This window comes from Cupressus sempervirens, chromosome 8, assembly GCF_028749045.1.
Source record: "Cupressus sempervirens isolate cs-2001-9-10 chromosome 8, ASM2874904v1, whole genome shotgun sequence".
Taxonomy (NCBI): domain Eukaryota; kingdom Viridiplantae; phylum Streptophyta; class Pinopsida; order Cupressales; family Cupressaceae; genus Cupressus; species Cupressus sempervirens.
Genome location: NC_143125.1, coordinates 444,379,327 through 444,397,908, shown reverse-complemented (window position 1 = coordinate 444,397,908; position 18,582 = coordinate 444,379,327). Strand labels below are relative to the sequence as shown.

Below are 18,582 nucleotides of genomic sequence, written 5' to 3'. Positions count from 1 at the left end.
TCTCATAAATAAAGTGTCAAATGTAAAGAGTTCAAATAAGCACATCAACATGACTACAAATAAGTACAAATGTCAAATACAGGACTACATCTTCCTCTTCCCAGTCACTTTACTAGCGAGTGCGGGAGAGGGTAAAGCTCTAGAACTAGAACCCCGCAGGGTTTGTGCCCGTGTCTGTGTCTGTGCCAATGCAGGAGATGGTGTAGCTATAGAACTAGATGTCGGTATCTCCACATTCGCTGCGCGCAAGATGTCAAGGTCCTCTGCAGTAAGCTCAATGTCATCATCCTCATCATCGCCCTCCTCGATGTCATCCAAATCGATGTCATATCCAGTTCCACCCCCTTCCTCCTTCGCAGCCTCCTCCGCGGCCTCCCTCTCCAAATTGGAGATGTCCTCCTGTGTAAATAAGGGAGCCTGCTCTTGTGCCGTCCAATCATAATAAGGATCTATCTCATCCAAATCGATTGGCCCAGGCGGATCTTGTTGCACATAGACCATGTCATTCATCCTCTTTTGGGACAACCTGTTTCTCTTTTTTGTGTGGATGGCCTCAAACAAACTCCAGTTGCGCTCACAATGTGATGCGCTACAAGGCTGTGATAGGATTCTGAGAGCAAATTTTGCAAGATTTGGATTGCTTGCACCCCAAGTGGTCCACCAAGCCACTGCATCACAAAAATTGTACAAGTTAGAAAATACTAATAGACAACAAAAAATGAAACATAAATATTAATTTAGCATTTGAGATTCAGAAGTTTGCAAATGTATTACTTGGGGTTTGTGTAAGCCTTGCTCTCTTGCAGAGAGAAGTGGAGAACACCTTGCCTCCTGCTGAAGTGAAGATCTCCTGCTCAGCGATGATTTTATCTCTTGTTTCCTCGCTGGTTACCATCTTTTCGACGCACTCAATTAGGCCTCTGATGACCTCTCCATCAGGATCTGCATATGTACCATCAGCCCTAAAACCAAAAACCAAAAACAAATAAGTCTTCCAATTTTAGTACACACCCAACACCCTACGAAAGCAAAATGAACTCAAGTCTTTGTTAACTTAAATTTGAGTAAGAATGAGCTTACAGTATACCTAAAACGTGGGTTGAGGAAATATCCTGCTGCATGAATGGGTTGGTGAAGCTGATTATTCCACCTTCTATCAATGATCTGCCAAATGGGTTCATATTTGATGCTTTCCCCCTTGTAGTAATTTTTGACAGATTCTTTGGCCTTGTCCATGGCCTCATATAGTTCACCCATTGGCGTTTGGTCTCCATCAACCAAACGCAAAACTCCGACTAAAGGCTTAGACACCTGCAATATAAATTTGAAATTAGTTGACAAGTTACAAAATTATTATTTACTTGAGTTACAAACTTAGTATGTTATAAAGTTGTAAAGTGCAAACTAAAACTTAAAGTTTTGTAGTTACCTTTACTATTTCATCAGCCTTATCTTCAAAATATTTATCAAACACAATCCGCACAACATTCTCTCCTTCACTCTTCTTTGAAAATGTGGAAGCAAGCCATTTTTTGGAAACAAACATTTGCTTCAAAGAAGCCAAATTATCGAGAATGCTTTGCAATGTCAAAAAAATTGTTGCAAACCTTGTGACGGCAGGCCTGACAATTTCTTTGCCATCAGTGTGCTCTCTCATCAGGCTAAGGACCCATGGGTGATTGTATATGTATTTTGTCACCCGCCTTGCATCCTCCACAATTGGAGTGACCCACTCAAGTTTGCCCATGTCCTCCAAAAGAAGGTCAAGGACATGTGCTGCACACGGGGTCCAAGAGAGAGTGGGGTGCCTCTGCTGTAGGAGTTTTCCTGCCAATTGTAAAAGCAAATACTAATTAGTTTCCAACTTTTCAAATATATCAAACTATTAAAAATTCTTGTTGTGAAATTCACAATGCACATGCAACATAAAATTACGGTTTACCTGCTGATACATATGCATCAGCATTGTCTGTGATGATTTGCACCACATTTTCAATGCCAATCTCTAAGACCATATTCTCCAACATCAATGCTAATGTTTGAGCATTTTTTACCTTGTTGGAGGCATCGATTGATTTCAAGAACACCACATTATCATTACAGCAGGCCAAAAAATTAATTATGGTCCTGCTCTTCCCATCCGTCCACCCGTCAGAAAGAATGGTGCAACCAAATTTTGTCCATTCTTGTTTCTGTTCCTCAACAAATGCTTTGGCCCTCTCAACAGCATTTCCAATAAGCCTACAAAAACAAAATTTAGTTATGTCTTAGATTCTTAGTAATTTAAAATTGATTTAGACTTTAGTAATCAACATTCTAATTTCTAGATAAATTAATTAAAATTTAGAACTAAGTAAAAAGTTAAAAATTAAAAGGAAATCGAGTGTAATAAAATTATTCGCTTACCTGCCACCCAACACAAAACGAGAAGGGGACTTGTACCCCTTTCCTGCAACTGTCAACCCTGTGGCCAAAGCCTCCCAATAGGGACTGTCAACAACACTAATAGGAAGGTTGTTGAAAACCCAGAAATCTGCTAGTGCATTGTCCAACTGGTCATGGACCTCCTTATTCCATCTAGTGGCCTCTAATGAAGGTTGTGCACCAGGTGTGTGCCTCGTCACAAAATAGCTCCCTATCCCAGAAGCACCTGCTGATCCTGATGGTGCGGAAGTGCTAGGAGGTGTAGGAGTGGGAGTGGGAGTGGAACTCGTGAAAGAAAAAACACCCTGTTTGCGGACACGCGGCCCACGATAAGAGCCAGCCATGCTCTCAATGGCTGCCTCCTCCTCCTGAACATCAACGAAACTGCCCTGGGTCTCTGCTATGGCTGCCCTGACATGCAATTTATTCCGCTCTCTTTGCAATTTTTTTTGCTCTCCAGCTGCGAGCAAGGCATTTGCAAACCTTTTTATTTCTTCTGTTGTATTCTCACAAGGATTTGTATCATGTTTTGAGATCCCTGCGATGTGATATTTGAACCGGTAAATGCCCCCGGATATTACTTTTTCACATCGAATGCAAATCACTTTGGTTGGTTCATCAGGTGCTTCATAGGCATATTTCCATGCTTGATCTCTCGCATTCTTTGGCCTGGTGCCAATGTAGCCTGAGGGGCATGGAGTCAATGGCCATTTGTCTGCCATTTAAAACTGCTGCGGGCTGCCTACACATACAAATTTTTAAAAAAAACTATAAATAAATTATAACAAGATCAAAATTAACAGTTAAACAAAGAATTCAAGCAACATTCCAATAACAGCACCAATAAATTGAAATCCAAATAACATTCAAACAAACTAGCTGCTAGGGTTTCAAATTTTTTTAGAAAGGGCAAATTTTTAGCATAAATTCGATCTAGAATGGAAAAAAATGCAAATGAATGCATTTAATCTTGCTTACATTCATCAAATGCATTCCTAACTAATTAGGAATGTATTTTTATCCATTTACATGCAAGAAAAAAAAATACAATCTCTTGCAAAAACAAAAAACAAAGATTCAAATCACTTACCTAGTAACGAAGAAATCGAATCAAAAGGCCTCCAAATGCACTTGATTCTGCCTATTTCTTGCCAAGAACTCCTTCTCTATCCTCTCCTCTCCAAAACACCCTAAGCAATGTAAAAACATAATGAAAAAAACGTGTTTTTTCGTCACTTTATGTGACTGCCGGGCGCGAGCGATTTTTTGCAAAAAAATCGCGATTTTTAGGTGATTTTTTAGGCGATTAATCTGCGATTTTTTGGAAAAAATCTGCAAAAAAAAATCGCGATTTTTGGGGCGACTAAATCGCCGGCCCCAAAAAATCGCGATTTTATCTCGTATCGCCGATTAATCGGCGATACTCACATCTATGGCTATTATTATGATAGTGAAGATTGTCTTGAGTTTGACAAGATATTTCACAAGGTTTAATTATGTGGATCAATTCATGAATGGGCATGGAGAAGGGGATGCAATTAATAATATCGGCTTCAAAATTTGTGCCATCATTTTTCGACATTATGGCAGGATTATGGAAAGAAATTACATTATGACTAAGGCTAGATCTTTAAGGTATTACATGTGGATTTCTTACACTCCCTGTAATGATTCTTTAAACTGGTTAGTACATTTTGGAATTCTCAATCTCGTGAAGCATAGGAAAGATAGTTTTTTTATCGCTGCTTATTGCATTTCTAGCCCCACCTTTGCAATTTTCTGGGTGCAAATGAGAATTGCCTCAAATTGAGGAAGTGGATATTGCTAAGGAAGCTGTTCACATGGGTGGGGATCTAAACAGGTTGGAGCCCACTAAATTGGAGAACTTCTCCAAAAGATAGGCCATTTGAATTCTACTGAAGGAGGGAGGGTTTGTACCCTACATGCAAGCTATGGCGGGCTACGATGAGAACTGTTTGCAACAATTTGTTGCTAGCTAGAAGGATAGGCATGTGACAGTTAATGGCATTATGTTTCAGGTGAATGAGGAGTCTATTGCCATGGCGACGGGACTGGACATTACTGGGAAGAAATGGAAGCAGGTTACGAAGGTGGCGGATGAGGCAAGTATGACTAGTTTCTTTAGAGGCAATGAGGCCTTGGACCGTTACTACAGTGGTTTAGGAGGGACAAATTGTTGGAACCCTAGGATGATGTTTGTCTGATAATCATGAAATACCTGACGTTGGAAGGAAGGCACAATGTGTATTATTTTTAGCACTTCCCACTTCTTAACCATTTTTCGTAACAAAGAGCTTGTTTGCATTCCTTTCTTTTTAATGCACGTGCTTGAAGAGACTGTGATGGATGTTAGAGAAAAAAGGAAGAAAGGGGCCAACTTCACTATCCTTCACCAAGGGCTCATGTTTCGCCTTTTCCAATTTCACTTTGCCCTTTGCCTGCCTTGTGTGATTGCATTTGACAATGTCCTCCCCTTTGGGGCTCTCCTGTGCTTGGAATTTGCAGGTGGCAGTTATGCCCCCACTCCTCAGCCTTCCCCTAGCCAAATCTCTATTAAGAGTAGGAAGAACAAGATGGCCCTAGAACAAACTACTAATAAGAGAATTAAAATGGAAGAGAGTGGAGGTGGAAATTAGGTATTCAGATGAGGAAGTTGGTGGGGGTAGAAGAAGGTCGGGAAGAAATGCTAAGACCGTTGGAAGATTTAAGCAATTGGATTTTCGCTCTCAGGAGGATGAAGAGGATGATACTAACTTTCAGGAGAGTGATAAGAACTCAGGGGACAACCAAGAGAAGGGGAAAGATGAAATGGAGAAAGAAGTGGAGAAATGGGATGATACCCTGAATGGTACATGGGATTTTGAGGCGAATAATTCTGTCAAGGACCCCTCCCTTGACCCCACCCATGTCTCTGCCACCATCACCCAGCCTCCAACTGCCAACGAGAACTCCAAAACCATGATTGACTCCCTTGACACCATATCCTCCTTGGTTAAAAATGATGGTCTGGGTAACCTAAAGGCCCCCACTGACAATCTTGTGGTGCAGGATAGTAGCAAAACTCTGGTGAATAGGAAGGCGTTAAAGTTGGGAACGAAGGAGAAAGGGGAGGTTACTTGGAAGGATCTCCAGGAGCTCAAAGACAGGTGCAACGCAATGGAGGAGGGCTTCTCCCTATTGTCAAAGTTGACCCTTAAGGTGACTCACGCGGCTGCTACTTCTCTGCAGCTGCTGGCTGATGTGTCGGAGGACAGCCTGGGGAAGGAGGACTTGAAGCTTCTTTATGGCTTCCTTGCTGAAGATTGGGCCAAGGTGCTCCTGGCTGGAAAAAGAAAGAAAAAAGATGCCCACTTAGTGGCCTTTTGTTTTCTGCTGTGTTTGGTACTCTGTTGGTTTTCACTCTCCATCCTTTGCTGATGGTTTTGTTTTTTTGGTTAAACTTTGTTATGGGCTATAGGTGGTACGATGCGATGACCACCTATATGCTTTTTGTTAAACAATTAAACTCTGCTGGTCCTAAGGGTTGGATCCCTAGTACTTTTAATTATCGTTATTCTGCTACTTTTGTTTTTGATGTAAATCGTTAAAGGTGCTGTGTGTGGTTGTCTATTGGTTATTGGCTGGCTTTTTGCTGGTTGTGCCACCACTATTGTAATGGGCCAGCCCCTTAGTTTTGGCTGCTATTATATCAAAATCATAAGAAAAGTAATTACTGATATTTAATATAAAATAATAAATGAATATTTATATTTTATTCTTATCAGCTCCAAACTAAGTATTATATTATTTTCCCATCACCTCCTCTATTCATATGTATCATCCACTTAAGGTTTGCACTTTATCATTCACTCCAAACTTATCAACTTCATTAATCTTTTCAAACTTATTATGAGACAAATACAAGTATGCAATGCCAATCGCTAATGAGTAAAACAATGCTTCACATGGCTGTTCATGGTGACTTCTCCAAATGTATCAGCAAGGATTGATCTTACGTGGCTGTTAAATGTGTTGTCTACAAATGTATCTCTTCCCCCAACCTCATTTTTTTGTGTTTAGTCATTGGTTATTTTTTCAGGGATTTTGTTTTAGCTATAGGAGATTGAAGGAGATAGAGCTAGAACATCCCATGCAAGTGGGAATGTCTCCAATCTTGTCTCTAGTGTTGGAGACAAGTCTTGCTATTCGAGATATGTCCTAGGGGGTTGGAGACTCATCTCCATGCAACCTAGAGTAAGAAACAAAATCAGAATCCTTGTTTGGTGAAGAACAATAATTCATTTTTTGTGTAACCTTTGCATCTACATTTTTCACAAATTAAAGAAACAAAAGCGAAAATAAAAGAATGGTGTCTTCAGTCTTGAGCTTGAGCATAAACAATATGAATGTATGGTAAACATAAATGTTGTTTTTTCCAATGTCATTATGAGTTCTACTTCTTAGCACGATTGATGAAAAAGGTTAGGAAGAGCCCATGGAGTTGAATTTGAGACTTCAAGTATGGATGTGTGGTCAGGGCAGTTTAGGTTGAATGGGGCAATTAGTTCTATTGGTAGCACATTGTTTAGTTGCCTTCCCAAATTATTGGAGGATTCTTACAAGGGTCCTTTTGATGATAAGTCACCTTTAAGACATTTTGCAACCAAATTGCAAGCAAAACCTAGGGGGATGGGGCAGTAGGCTATGGAATTGTCATTTTTGTCAACTTGAATTTCAAGTCAGCATTACAAGTCATTGGTACACCTTTTTTCATGTCACAAGCAAATTTAGGAGTATGCAAGGTATTGTCACTTGGAAAGAGAATTGAATTAAATAGATTGTGGTGTAATGCTAATGATCAAAGTTTTGTACCAACCACTTGTTGAAAACAATTTGTTAGTTGTATATTGTCTTTGATGTTACACAAAATGTCATATCTTTACCAGTTACTGTATGTCGAGCTCACTTGGGTAATGAAGATAGTTTACTGTGTTTGCTGAGCATTCCAGCGTTTGCCAAGTTCAGATGACAACGTCTACCAAGTTCACTCGGGCTCCAAAGAGAAGTTCACAGAAGTTGAGTGTTAACCGAGCTCACCCGGTTAACAAAGGAAAGTTGGCATGGACCCAGTGTTAACCGAGCTCACTCGGTTACCAAAGGAAGTTTGTGAAGATGCAGTGTTAATTGAGTTCACTTGGTTAACAGAGGAAAATCATTTCAATGTTAGTGTCTACCGAGCAGGGTCGACTAACAAAGGATTTTCTTGTTTTGGCATATTGAGTTTAATAGATTGTTTGATGGTTCGAGCCGACTGAAGAAATGAATATTAGTTATTCTAAGTTGTATTCAAGCCGACTTGACAATGTATATAGTATAAGTATAAGGTCAAGTTGAGGATTGAATGTGTGTGAGTGTGGAAGATAAGAAGATGTTTAGAAGAAGCAAATTGGAAGGATAAGCAGAATATCCTTGAAAAGCTGCAAAGATACATTCAATCAAGAAGGATCAAGTACTAAAGCCAGAATTGAGATCTGAAATCAACAAAGATAAGTTTGCATTAGCAATTAGGTCATATCATTGTTACTCTCTAACCATTGTAGCAGTGTATCAAATCTCTTAACAGAGTTGGCTTAACAACTATTTGTAAATCCTCTAACAAGGTGACATTTCTAGATTGAAGTGTCTAAAGACCTCTAACAAGGCCACTCCTAATAGGGTGATTAAATCCTCTAATAGGGTCACACCTAACAGTGTGTTTTGTAACCTTTAACAGGGTTGGCTCCTAACAGAGCTCACTTCAAAAGAGTGAAAAACAATAACTAGTTGCAAGTAGTGGTTTTTCTCAAATTGGGTTTCCACGTTAAATCTTGGTGTCACTTGTGTTCATGCTATTTCTTTTATTTGTATGCAACTAAGTTAATAAGGTTAATCACACTTAATATCTTAAGATTTGCATGTTCAGTATTTGCCGAGTAACAGTTGTTATTATAGTATTTGCCGAGTTACAACATATTGTTAGTGTTAACCGAGTGCCTGTGTGTTAACCGAGTAACAACAATTTCAGCAGAGTTTATGTTTTGTACTGACATCTAAGGGATTTGGGATTTATTTTTGTGGTAACCGATTCACCCCTCCCCTCTTAGTTACTCCTATATTTCCAACACTACTTTGTTGAGGGCTTCTCCTCCATAAGTACTAAGACTCTGGTAGATCCACAAGTTTTAGCTCATTCTACTTATTTTTTATCTAGTTCAGGGAAGCTGCAATAGAGCCTTATGGGAAATGTAAGGAAGACCAGTAGTGATGTTGCAAACATGGTGGAAAAATCATTTAATGTGTAGCAAATTCTTCTTTTCCACTGACATTCCACTCCATTAGGCTCACTTTTTTAATTTTAAGGAGGCTTTGACAAAAATAAGAGCAAGACCATCATATGTACCACTAGGGGAGACAAATGGATAACATTCTTGATTGGTAACTATTATTCTTAGATTAATATTCTAATAGATAAACTGAAGGCCCCTTGGGTTACTAGTGGATGTAGCATAATCATGGATAGGTGGACAAATATTAGCCATCATCCACTCGTAAGCATTATGGTCACACGTATAGAGAACCTTTACTTCCTCAGGGCTATTTATTGTATAAGGCATTACAAGGATGCTAATTTTCTTGTTCAAAATCCGCATGGATTTTATTGGGAAGATTGGGCGAGAGAATGTCATGTAATTAGGAATAGATATAACATATGTTGATGGAGCTTCAATTGATTGACACAGCCTACATGTGTACTTAGTGATCTCCTTTTTATGTGCATGACCTGAATTATGCACTCAAGGACATAGGAAAAATTAGATGGATCAAAAATGGCAAATGAGTAGATGATTTTTTATAGCCACATACTTCACATGCACTATTTAGGACCTCTTTAAGGAGGAATTTTGTAAACTTATAGAGATTAGATGTGCATTGTACTTCATTCTCTTGGAGAGGATGTTTGATTTGCAAGAGGTATTGCAATTAATGATCATGACATAAAAGTGAAATTTGCGACTTGATTATAAGTTAGTGTAGGGGAGGAGGGTGAAGGAGGTTGTGAAGAGTGATACTTTTGGTGTTGATGTGTGATACATTGTTGCCATTAGTAGTCCATTTTTAAAGATTTATTAGATATGGAGACACAAATGCAACTAGTTTGGAGAGTTGAAAGAGTGCTGGTAGTATTGAAAGAGGCTAAATGAAAATCAGAGTACAAGAGGAAGACCCCACATTAGATTTTCGTGATGGATGCATTCAACCGATCACTCATCATCAATAAGAGAAGCTTAACACTCCCTTGCACAGGGATGTCTATGTATTCAACCAACTTTTGGAACCCGTAAAAGACTAAATATAAAATACATTCTCTTGGAGACATTGCTTGTGTTGCAAGAGGATATGCGATTAATGGCCATGATGACAAAGTGGTTGTCAAGCGTGATACTTTTGGCGTTGATGTGAAATGCATAGTTGCCATTACTAGTCCATTTTTTTAGAGTTATTAGATATGGAGACATAAATGCAACTAGTCTGGAGAGGTGAAAGAGTGCTGATGGTATCTTTGGCTAAATGAAAGTAAGATTACAAGAGGAAGACCCCACAATAGATTTTTGTGATGAAAACATTCAACCAATCACTCATCATCAATTAGAGAAGCTTAACGCTCACTTGCCCATGGATGTCTATGTATTCAATCAAATTTTGAAACCTGTAAATGACTAAATATACATCATACATTCTCTTGGAGACAATGCTTGTGTTGCAAGAGGATATGCAATTAATAGTCATGACACAAAGTAGAATTGGTTGCGTGGTTCTTAGAGTAGGAGGGGAGGGTGAAGGAGTTGGTGAAGAGTGACACTCTTAATGTTTTTGAGCTAATGTGATACATTGTTGCTATCATTACTCCAATTTTCATAGTTATTAGAAATGAGGTCACAAATGCAACTAGCCTTAAAGAGTTGTATTATTGCATAGATAGTATGCTTGGAGAAAGGAAAACCATTGTACTAGGTAAAGACCACACATTAGAGTTCTACAACAAAAAAGTGAAGAGACAGGCTTGAATGGAGAGGTATTCTAGGATGGGATAGCTTGAAACCTTGACAATAGGTTATATATAGGATCTCATATGAAAACACTCAACACTAAGGATGATTTGGAGAAAAAGAGGGATATTGATTATTTTGGGGAATGGATAAATAGTCTCGCACGAATCTATATAAATGAGGTCATTGCAGAGATAAAAATGGGTTGGGAAACCATGACATGGGATGATCCAATTTTGTGGACTATGTGTAGAACTCATTATTTTTCAACACTAGCCATTCATCTCATGTCTTGATTTTGTTTGTTGCTAAGAGGAATCACTTATTGTTTCATCCAATAAGAGGAATTGACTTACCTCGAGGAGGGCAGAGAAGCTTGCAGTTGTACAGAGTGCCTTGCATCTCATTGACTGCAATATGATTACATACAAGGAAAGTCCAGTTACCCAATGGTATGCAGAGCTAGAGTATCTAACATAGGTTGATGAAAATGTTAGTATTGTTTTGAAGGATTTTGATCTTTAGGGGTTTAGTAGTTCTAGTGACAAAGATATTTTTGTAGACTTTGGAAATGAATGATGATTTGAGGCATTGAGGCATTGGCTAATTGTATTCGGCTTTTGCATCATTTTGATTATAACCTAAATATAGTGATATTTGACACCTTCTTTTGTTCAGTGAAATATGTTTGAGTATAACTACTTTTAAAGTACTGTATAATTGCACCTTCATCCACTTGCTGTCCCCAATTCTAGAGCCTTGATCTTTTCCCCATGACCCGCCTCTGCATTCTCTCTTATTGAGATTCCATGGAACAATGCCTGATGGCTGCATTCAAGCTTTCACTTTCCATAATATGTGTGATGCTGATCACTGAATAGAAGGCATTCAAGCAAATAGGTGGCCTAGTGGCAACCCCAAGTACATGTGAGCATTGCTATTCCATATTATTTGACAACTTTAAACACATGTTTTACCAGTAAATTCCTTTGATAGACACATTTTGTGCCTTCTGAGTCTCAAACAAATCTGTCGAATGTATATGTGAGAGTTGGAAATATGAGTCAGCTCATAGGAGCAAAGCTTCAAGGCATGCATGATCTTGGCATTACAAATTTCTGCCCCCATATGCGTCAATGCAAATGGCACTGCAAAAAAGATAGGTTCAACTCGTTCACATGTGCAAATAACTAATCTATGCCATAAAAAATTCTGTCCTCTGAAAACCATTGGCAAGAATTTTGTATCGAGGAAGATGTCAGCAGAGATCCTATGAGCAATATTATTGTACTTTATGCTTCAAATTGGATGCCATAGGTCTCTCCAACAAAACAAACACTGTTTCAGATCAATAAACAATCAACTTCTAATTTATTCTTCTTCGTAATCCATTTTCAAAGGTGCTCTGATACCATGTTGAAAAACAGATGAACAAAATGTTGAGAGATTTTAAACCATAATAGCACATATAGTAAAACTGAATGATAATAGTGATATTAAGTTATTTGGAATGATAACTCATCTATCATAATATGGCTTTTATAATGCCTTTTGAAGTGTAAGTACCCAAAAACTTTAATGACAGTAACTAGACAGTGTAATTGCTAACATCACCAAGTCACCAATGTGAAATAATTTATTTTCCAATAAAATTATCTCTAAACTTAATCTAAAATGTTAATTTCTACACCATTGAGTACTCAATTTCTGAATGACATATGCAGCCTCCTTATCTTATTCTGGTTTCTTCAAGGCTGGTTTGAATCATGTTTGAAGGCATTTACACAATTGCTTTTAAAACACATCTATTTGATGAGTAAAGGACTGGAGACTAGAATTTAAATCCTTTTATTCCATTATATAGATTTGATGGTTGGTTTGTATACTCTGTTCGCAACATTGGTTCAATCCTGGTAAAGTTAGGACCAAAACTCATTCAGTGATATCTATTTTGACTCAATTGAAGAATAAAAATTTATCCTAACCTCCAGTTCAGAGCTGAAATATGTGATTTGATGCTATAGATCCTTTTGTGTTTTCTACATTATCAGATTTATTGAAGAGGGAGAAAACCATCCTACTGGACAAGGCTTATTCCCCCTCTTGTTTTGCTGTTTCTGGAGGAGGGAAATTTTCATCTCTCTAATTTGGCATCAATTAAATTGCTTTTTAGTTTATTTCCATAATTCCTTTAACATAATTTTTTAAGATGATGCTGATTCTCTTTTTCAGAAAACTCAAACTGTTAGAACATGGGACATGATCTGATGAGACTCTATATTTGGCTAGGACGGAACCTGCTTAGAGTATATTTGTTTGTTATTTCATACCCTGATCAATTAGCAATGCCATTGCATACGACATAGGATTTTTAAATGCTTTGAATTCTGAGGGGTCTCCAAAATTTTTATTTGTTGACATGAGAATAATGTCATTAATGATGAGGATCTTGACTTTGAGGGGTCAAACAGTTAAAGTGATAAGGAGTTTGGTGTGGACTCTGGGGATGAGTGATGATAGATAAGTTCATCTTATCATCTTAAATGATGTATATGCTTTAGCAGGCATGTTAGAACTCAACTTCATTTCATCTTTAGTAATATATATTTTATAAATATATATAGCGTAATTGATGGATTATTTGTGACATGGTGTAAGTGTATAGGACTTTATGTATATGTGCAGGTCAGAGACCATACTTTACCATGTCGAGCTCAAAAGAGCTTTTTTGTCCTCCGTTTGGGTATCATTTGACTTCTTTCTGTACTGACCTTGTTACCATGCTCAGCTTGCCAATCCAATTTCTCAAGTCCTTGTGGAAGGACAACATCCAATGGCTATTTTATGTGAACCAGTTCTGTACCAATTGCTTCATCAAGACTTCCTCAAGATGGAGCTATTTTTTCTGTCATTAGCCTCCCTATTATTAAGAATAACATTTCTAGCTCAAAAGTTCTCAAATTCTTTTACCTGGCTTACTTTATAGCAATTTTTTTGTCTTTTTCTCACCTAATGACAGCCAGATATCTTTTTCAGTGATAACCTGTCTATTGGTATCCAATTTTTAAATTTTTGCTGCACTAGGTATGGAAAGTGAAGCCATTATGAATTAGTAGTACACTTTCCCATTTACTATGATTTAGTCATTCAACTTGTCCATGACTGAGTTTATTCACATCTGATGGGATTTTTCCATCTTCATCCATCCCATTTTGAGATCAGAAATGATGGTATACTAAAAGTGAGTCTTAGAAAGTAGATGTATTGATATACTTTTATTCTACATGTATAAATTGTTGCCATGGTTGCAGCTTTTGGGTTCTTTCCAGTTTTTTGATTTTACATATTGCTTTTGTAGGTGATATTCATGGCCAGTACTCTGATCTTCTTCGACATTTTGATTATGGTGGTTTGCCACCCAAATCAAAATACTTATTTTTGGGGGACTATGTGGATCGGGGAAAACAAAGTTTAGAGACAATATGCCTCCTCCTTGCTTACAAAATCAAATATCGAAAACATTTCTTCCTTCTGAGGGGAAATCATGAGTGTGCCTCAATTAATCGCATATATGGCTTCTATGACGATTGCAAGCGCAAATTCAATGTTAAGTTATGGAAAACTTTTACAGATTGTTTCAACTGTCTTCCAGTTGCTGCTATTATAGATGAAGGGATCCTATGCATGCATGGAGGTCTGTCACCTGATTTGAACAATTTGGAACAAATTAGGAGCTTACCTCGCCCTACAGATGTGCCAGATGCAGGACTGTTATGCGATCTTCTCTGGTCAGATCCTAGTAATGGGCTTAAAGGATGGGCTCCAAATGATGAGAGAGGGGTTTCTTACGCATTCAGTCCTGACAAGGTCTCTGAGTGTCTCAAAAAGTTTGATCTGGATCTCATATGTCGTGCACATCAGGTTTATTGAATGATTTGATGAAATTTCTTTGTCCTCGATTATGAAATGCAGCTTATGAAGCTATGAGTATGCACTCTCTATCATGTTAACTAAATTCCTGGTGGGATGATTTACCATGTAGGTGGTGGAAGATGGTTACGAGTTTTTCGCCGGTAGACAGCTTGTTACAGTCTTTTCAGCACCAAATTATTGTGATGTGTTCGACAATGCTGCTGCAATGCTGATTGTTGATGAAAACCTAAAGTGCACTTTCAATATTCTTCCAGCAAAGAAAAATCAAAATGGTACTTATGCTAATGCTAATACTAGATCTGCAACTCCAGTTCGTGACAGAAGGTAGGTTCTCTTTAATATGAAGCATTACAATGCTATTTCCATGAGCCCATTAAGTGTTGGCTGTGTTATATGCAAGGAATCTGAATCATCAAGTATATCACCTCTTGCCATTTTTGGTACTCTCATAAATGTTCAAATAGAAGTTTTTCTTGTTTAATGAAAGCCAGATTCCTGTTTTGTTGGGAATCCAATGGGAGGCAATGCCATAGATGAAGCTTCCAATTTCATTTGAGTTTGATTTTTGCTAAGAATAATAAATCTTTAAACCTACTTTTCTTAAAAGATAGTAAATGGTGTTCAATGTGTCTACTTCATTGGGTCTTGTTTGAAAGTGTCATCTTTTTAATTGTAGTGACTTTTATGGCATGATTGATGCTAGTTTTTATTACTTTTAATCATTTTCGTCCTTTCAAGTTCAAACAGATAGGGAAGGCCTATGGTAAGCTGTTTGAATTACAAAGAAGATTGTAGACCCTGTTTGGAAGACTCACTCTCGTTTAACTTCTTGCTAAAGTGAAATCAACGGCTTGGACCTTCAAAATGTTCTCTTCACACTTCTGCTCCTTGGATGATTATATGCATACATCCAACTGGAATCTAGTTATCAATGCACATTTGTGCTGGATTTATCAGCTAATAACTATGGCACTTTTTCTGTCCATTTCGGTGCTCATGAATCAATAATCCTATATCATTTCTTAGCTTCCACTATTGCAATTAAAAATAAATGACTATGAATTACTAAAATAAGCAGGAGAAAATATATTATATGTCAACCAGCCATATGAACTTCCATATCAGCAAATCAGAACAGTTCATTAAGGGTCCCATCAAAACCAGCAAAAGTATGAGGAGCAGGCTAAAGTCCAAGGCCTTAGCAATTATATCCAGTATTTATAACATTCAAATGGAGACCTTATCTGTTCACCAGCTAGCATCAAATTGTATCCTAAAACAAAACACACGATACATCTTGGGAGCAAATATAAATCTTATTAAATGTATTTGTTAATATTTCTCATCATTTAATATTCGTGTTCAGGGGTGAAATATTATTTTTGGCTAGACTGCTAAATCCAGGATCACATGCTAATTCCAAATTGTGTTGTTTATAGGCCTCTGAGCTAGAGCTAAGTCATTCATCTGTGAGCTCACACTATCCTTGGTCTTTTAAACTGTGGAACTGTAATAGAGTTGGGCAAACCTATTTGTAATAGAAATATACTCCCTTTCTCTAATATTTTTTAGCTATATCAGTAGAATCAAGAGAATATGACCAAACTCTCTCTCACATCAACTTGGCTGTTGAAGAGGACATAATTAATAGAAAGCCTGAATACTTAAGGTTAAATATGTTCTGATAAAATCGATGTTTCCATTTTGATTGGTGTTGATGAATAATGACAATATAAAGTTAAACCCCTGTAAGAAGGGCTAATTTAAGGCAAGTTAATTTTCAAACCTATAGGCATTCCTTTTGATTTTTCAAAATGTATTGGACTAATATTTGTAAGTTTATTCTAGGCAAGTTTGTGATACGAATGTTTAAGTTAATATAAAAAATTATGTTGCCTGTTGCTGCAAATAAATTTTCCCCTGAATTTTTGTGCTTTTTGAATATGCCTTTTTTTGAGGCTTTAGGTGTCAATCCATTGAAAATCACTCTTCACATTTTGTCACCATGCAGGGATGTTGAAGATGTTTGAAGGAAGCAAAAGAGGAGCAGTTATTGGGTTTGCACTTTGGGGTTATCAATTAGCATTTCTTGTACAATATCTACAAATTTTATATATATTAACACTAAATAATCCTTGAAGCTTGTGGGGCTTTGATTTGCATATCCGTTCCCTTGTCAACTTAAGAATTCAAAATATGGTGACCAACAACTCATTTGTGGAGTTCATAATTTTCTTATTGACTGTTGTGCTTGCGTGTAGTTTTTATCTCAACGAGCATGCTAAAACAAAACATCTGTTGCTCTTTCTTTTTCTTGGGTTTTTGATATGTTCTGTATGGTTTTGCCCAGTTAGGATTGGAAGACACTTTTATTGTAAGCCTAAGGTTTGGCATACCATGCACGTTTATTCTTATGATTGAAACTGAAAGTTAATTTTTTTCAGTCTTTTCAATAGCAAATATATGAAATATTGATGTTGAAGAATGGACCTTGAAATGTTTGTACAAAGTGGCATGGCAATAGAGTCTAGAAGCCATAGTTAGAAAACTTGGTCAGTTACCCACCAACTTGTAGGCACCTGGGGCTGGGAGTCATAAGCTCTGGTAGGTCACTGCCTGGAAAACTTGCCAATGACTTGCAGGAGTGTTGTGGAGTTTTGCATCGAGAACTTGCTGGAAAAGTTTTCTCAAAAGTTCAAAGCCTCAATTACTTGCGAGCTCAGTTACCACGTCTGCTGTGTCTTGGTACTGGTGCTTACAGGGTTCTTCTTTGGGTGCTTGGGTTCTGTGTCGGTCCTTCAATGAAGAACCCACAACCAACTCAGGCACTCAGGAAGTACCGTAGGTTGAGATTTTCTTGCAGATTAGATTGTGGTTGTTATTATATAAATAATTTTTTACTGTAGGATACATATCAACATTATTTTTGCAATCAAAATCACTTAATTTGAGTAGATTTGTTTAAGATCTATTTTGTCATGAGACGGCTTTGAGAATGGGGAGCTCAGTATTCAATTGAAGAGTGCAAGATTAACACTTTGAATGTAAAAGTGACAAGATTTTTTACTTTATAAATTATCTGTAATCTGGTGAAGATTATAAAAGGCTATATTCTATTTTCAGTTTATTTTAATATAAAATTTATCTTCTGGCACAATCAGTATAAACTTTTGTAGTGCTAAAAATTTCAATCAACGCAACTGATATATTGCTCTATTAGTTGCCTTTGTCGTCTTTTTGACTGTGGGAAGATTATCAAGCCAGGTTCTTTGTTGGTATGTTCAGTCCAGCCAGAAAACTTGAGTTGCCGCTTCATAATTTTTGTGTACTTGTTTAGTTCATAGTTACTAAATATGGTTCATTGAATTGTTGAGTGTGATATAGATGCCAATATGTAGTAAATTATCTGAGGCATCTGTTCCTTTATAATTTTATTGGCAAGTATGGATTTACGAGGATCGATGTTTGAAAATTGTATTTACTATCTATAGATGGATAGATAACCTGAAAGGATTTTTTTTTCTGTTGTACACAAATTGGAACCCGAATTGACAACTTAGGGCCCGTTTGGCAACGGGAATATGGCTGGAATAGGAATCTGTCTATTCTTGAAATCTCTGAATTCTCCATTTCATTTGGGTGCAGCAGCCAGGAATTGGGAATAGGCATACAATAGGAATAAGGATTCCATTTTTGCCCAAAAAAATGCGTATGTCAATTCCACCTAAATAGGTGGAATTGGAATACTTATCCCTTTTCCACTTTTTTACTTGTTAAAAAATACAAAATTTCAGGTCCGTGAAATTGTGCCGCTCATTTTCGTCAATATTGGCGCTCAAGCTTCTGTGATTTTTTGGCACTCAGTCTATGACTTGAAAGAAATTTGTAGGTGAAGTGAGACCTTTAAATAGGTAAATGCTAAGTCGGCGTGCTAATTTTGATACCAGTGTTTGTTGCAGTTACGGCCAAAAAGAAGTTTCAATTTTGTAATGCGACAGTCTGCCTGTCATCCTCTCTATTTTGCATTAATGTGTATTGGCGTGCTATCAGTCTATCATCCTTTCTAGTAATGGAATCATTTTCTCAGCAACACTGGCAGATGCGCCATCACCACCAGTAGATTCCTAACGATTCCCAC

At 37.5% G+C, this 18,582-nt stretch overlaps 3 protein-coding genes across 4 annotated transcripts in view; 1 reads left to right on the top strand and 2 right to left on the bottom strand.

Annotated features, from left to right (window-relative positions):
- LOC149543122 (serine/threonine-protein phosphatase PP1 isozyme 3-like) overlaps positions 1–16,929 on the top strand; it is a 47,795-nt gene extending 30,866 nt beyond the window's left edge. Inside the window, exons 2-4 of one of the 2 annotated variants that reach the window (XM_089798032.1) lie at positions 13,870–14,432; positions 14,554–14,768; positions 16,456–16,929. In XM_089798032.1, coding sequence (XP_089654158.1) covers positions 13,870–14,432; positions 14,554–14,768; positions 16,456–16,474 — 797 coding nt within the window. In that variant the 3' untranslated portion in view covers positions 16,475–16,929. Of the gene's footprint in view, positions 1–13,869; positions 14,433–14,553; positions 14,773–16,455 lie in introns of those variants that run through there. The other variant, XM_089798033.1, reaches the window with a different exon arrangement.
- Positions 752–1,945, bottom strand: LOC149543124 (uncharacterized). The gene is made up of 3 exons (XM_089796531.1): positions 1,430–1,945; positions 1,088–1,311; positions 752–962 (listed from the first exon to the last, which is right to left on the bottom strand). The coding sequence occupies exons 1-3, from the start codon at positions 1,745–1,747 to the stop codon at positions 752–754; spliced, it is 753 nt and encodes a 250-aa protein (XP_089652657.1). The 5' UTR covers positions 1,748–1,945.
- LOC149543123 (uncharacterized) lies at positions 1,932–3,653 on the bottom strand. Its single transcript, XM_089796530.1, has 2 exons — positions 2,407–3,653; positions 1,932–2,241 (listed from the first exon to the last, which is right to left on the bottom strand). Exons 1-2 carry the CDS (start codon positions 3,144–3,146, stop codon positions 1,932–1,934), a joined length of 1,050 nt encoding a protein of 349 aa, XP_089652656.1. The 5' UTR covers positions 3,147–3,653.
- Positions 16,930–18,582: the final 1,653 nt, after the last annotated feature.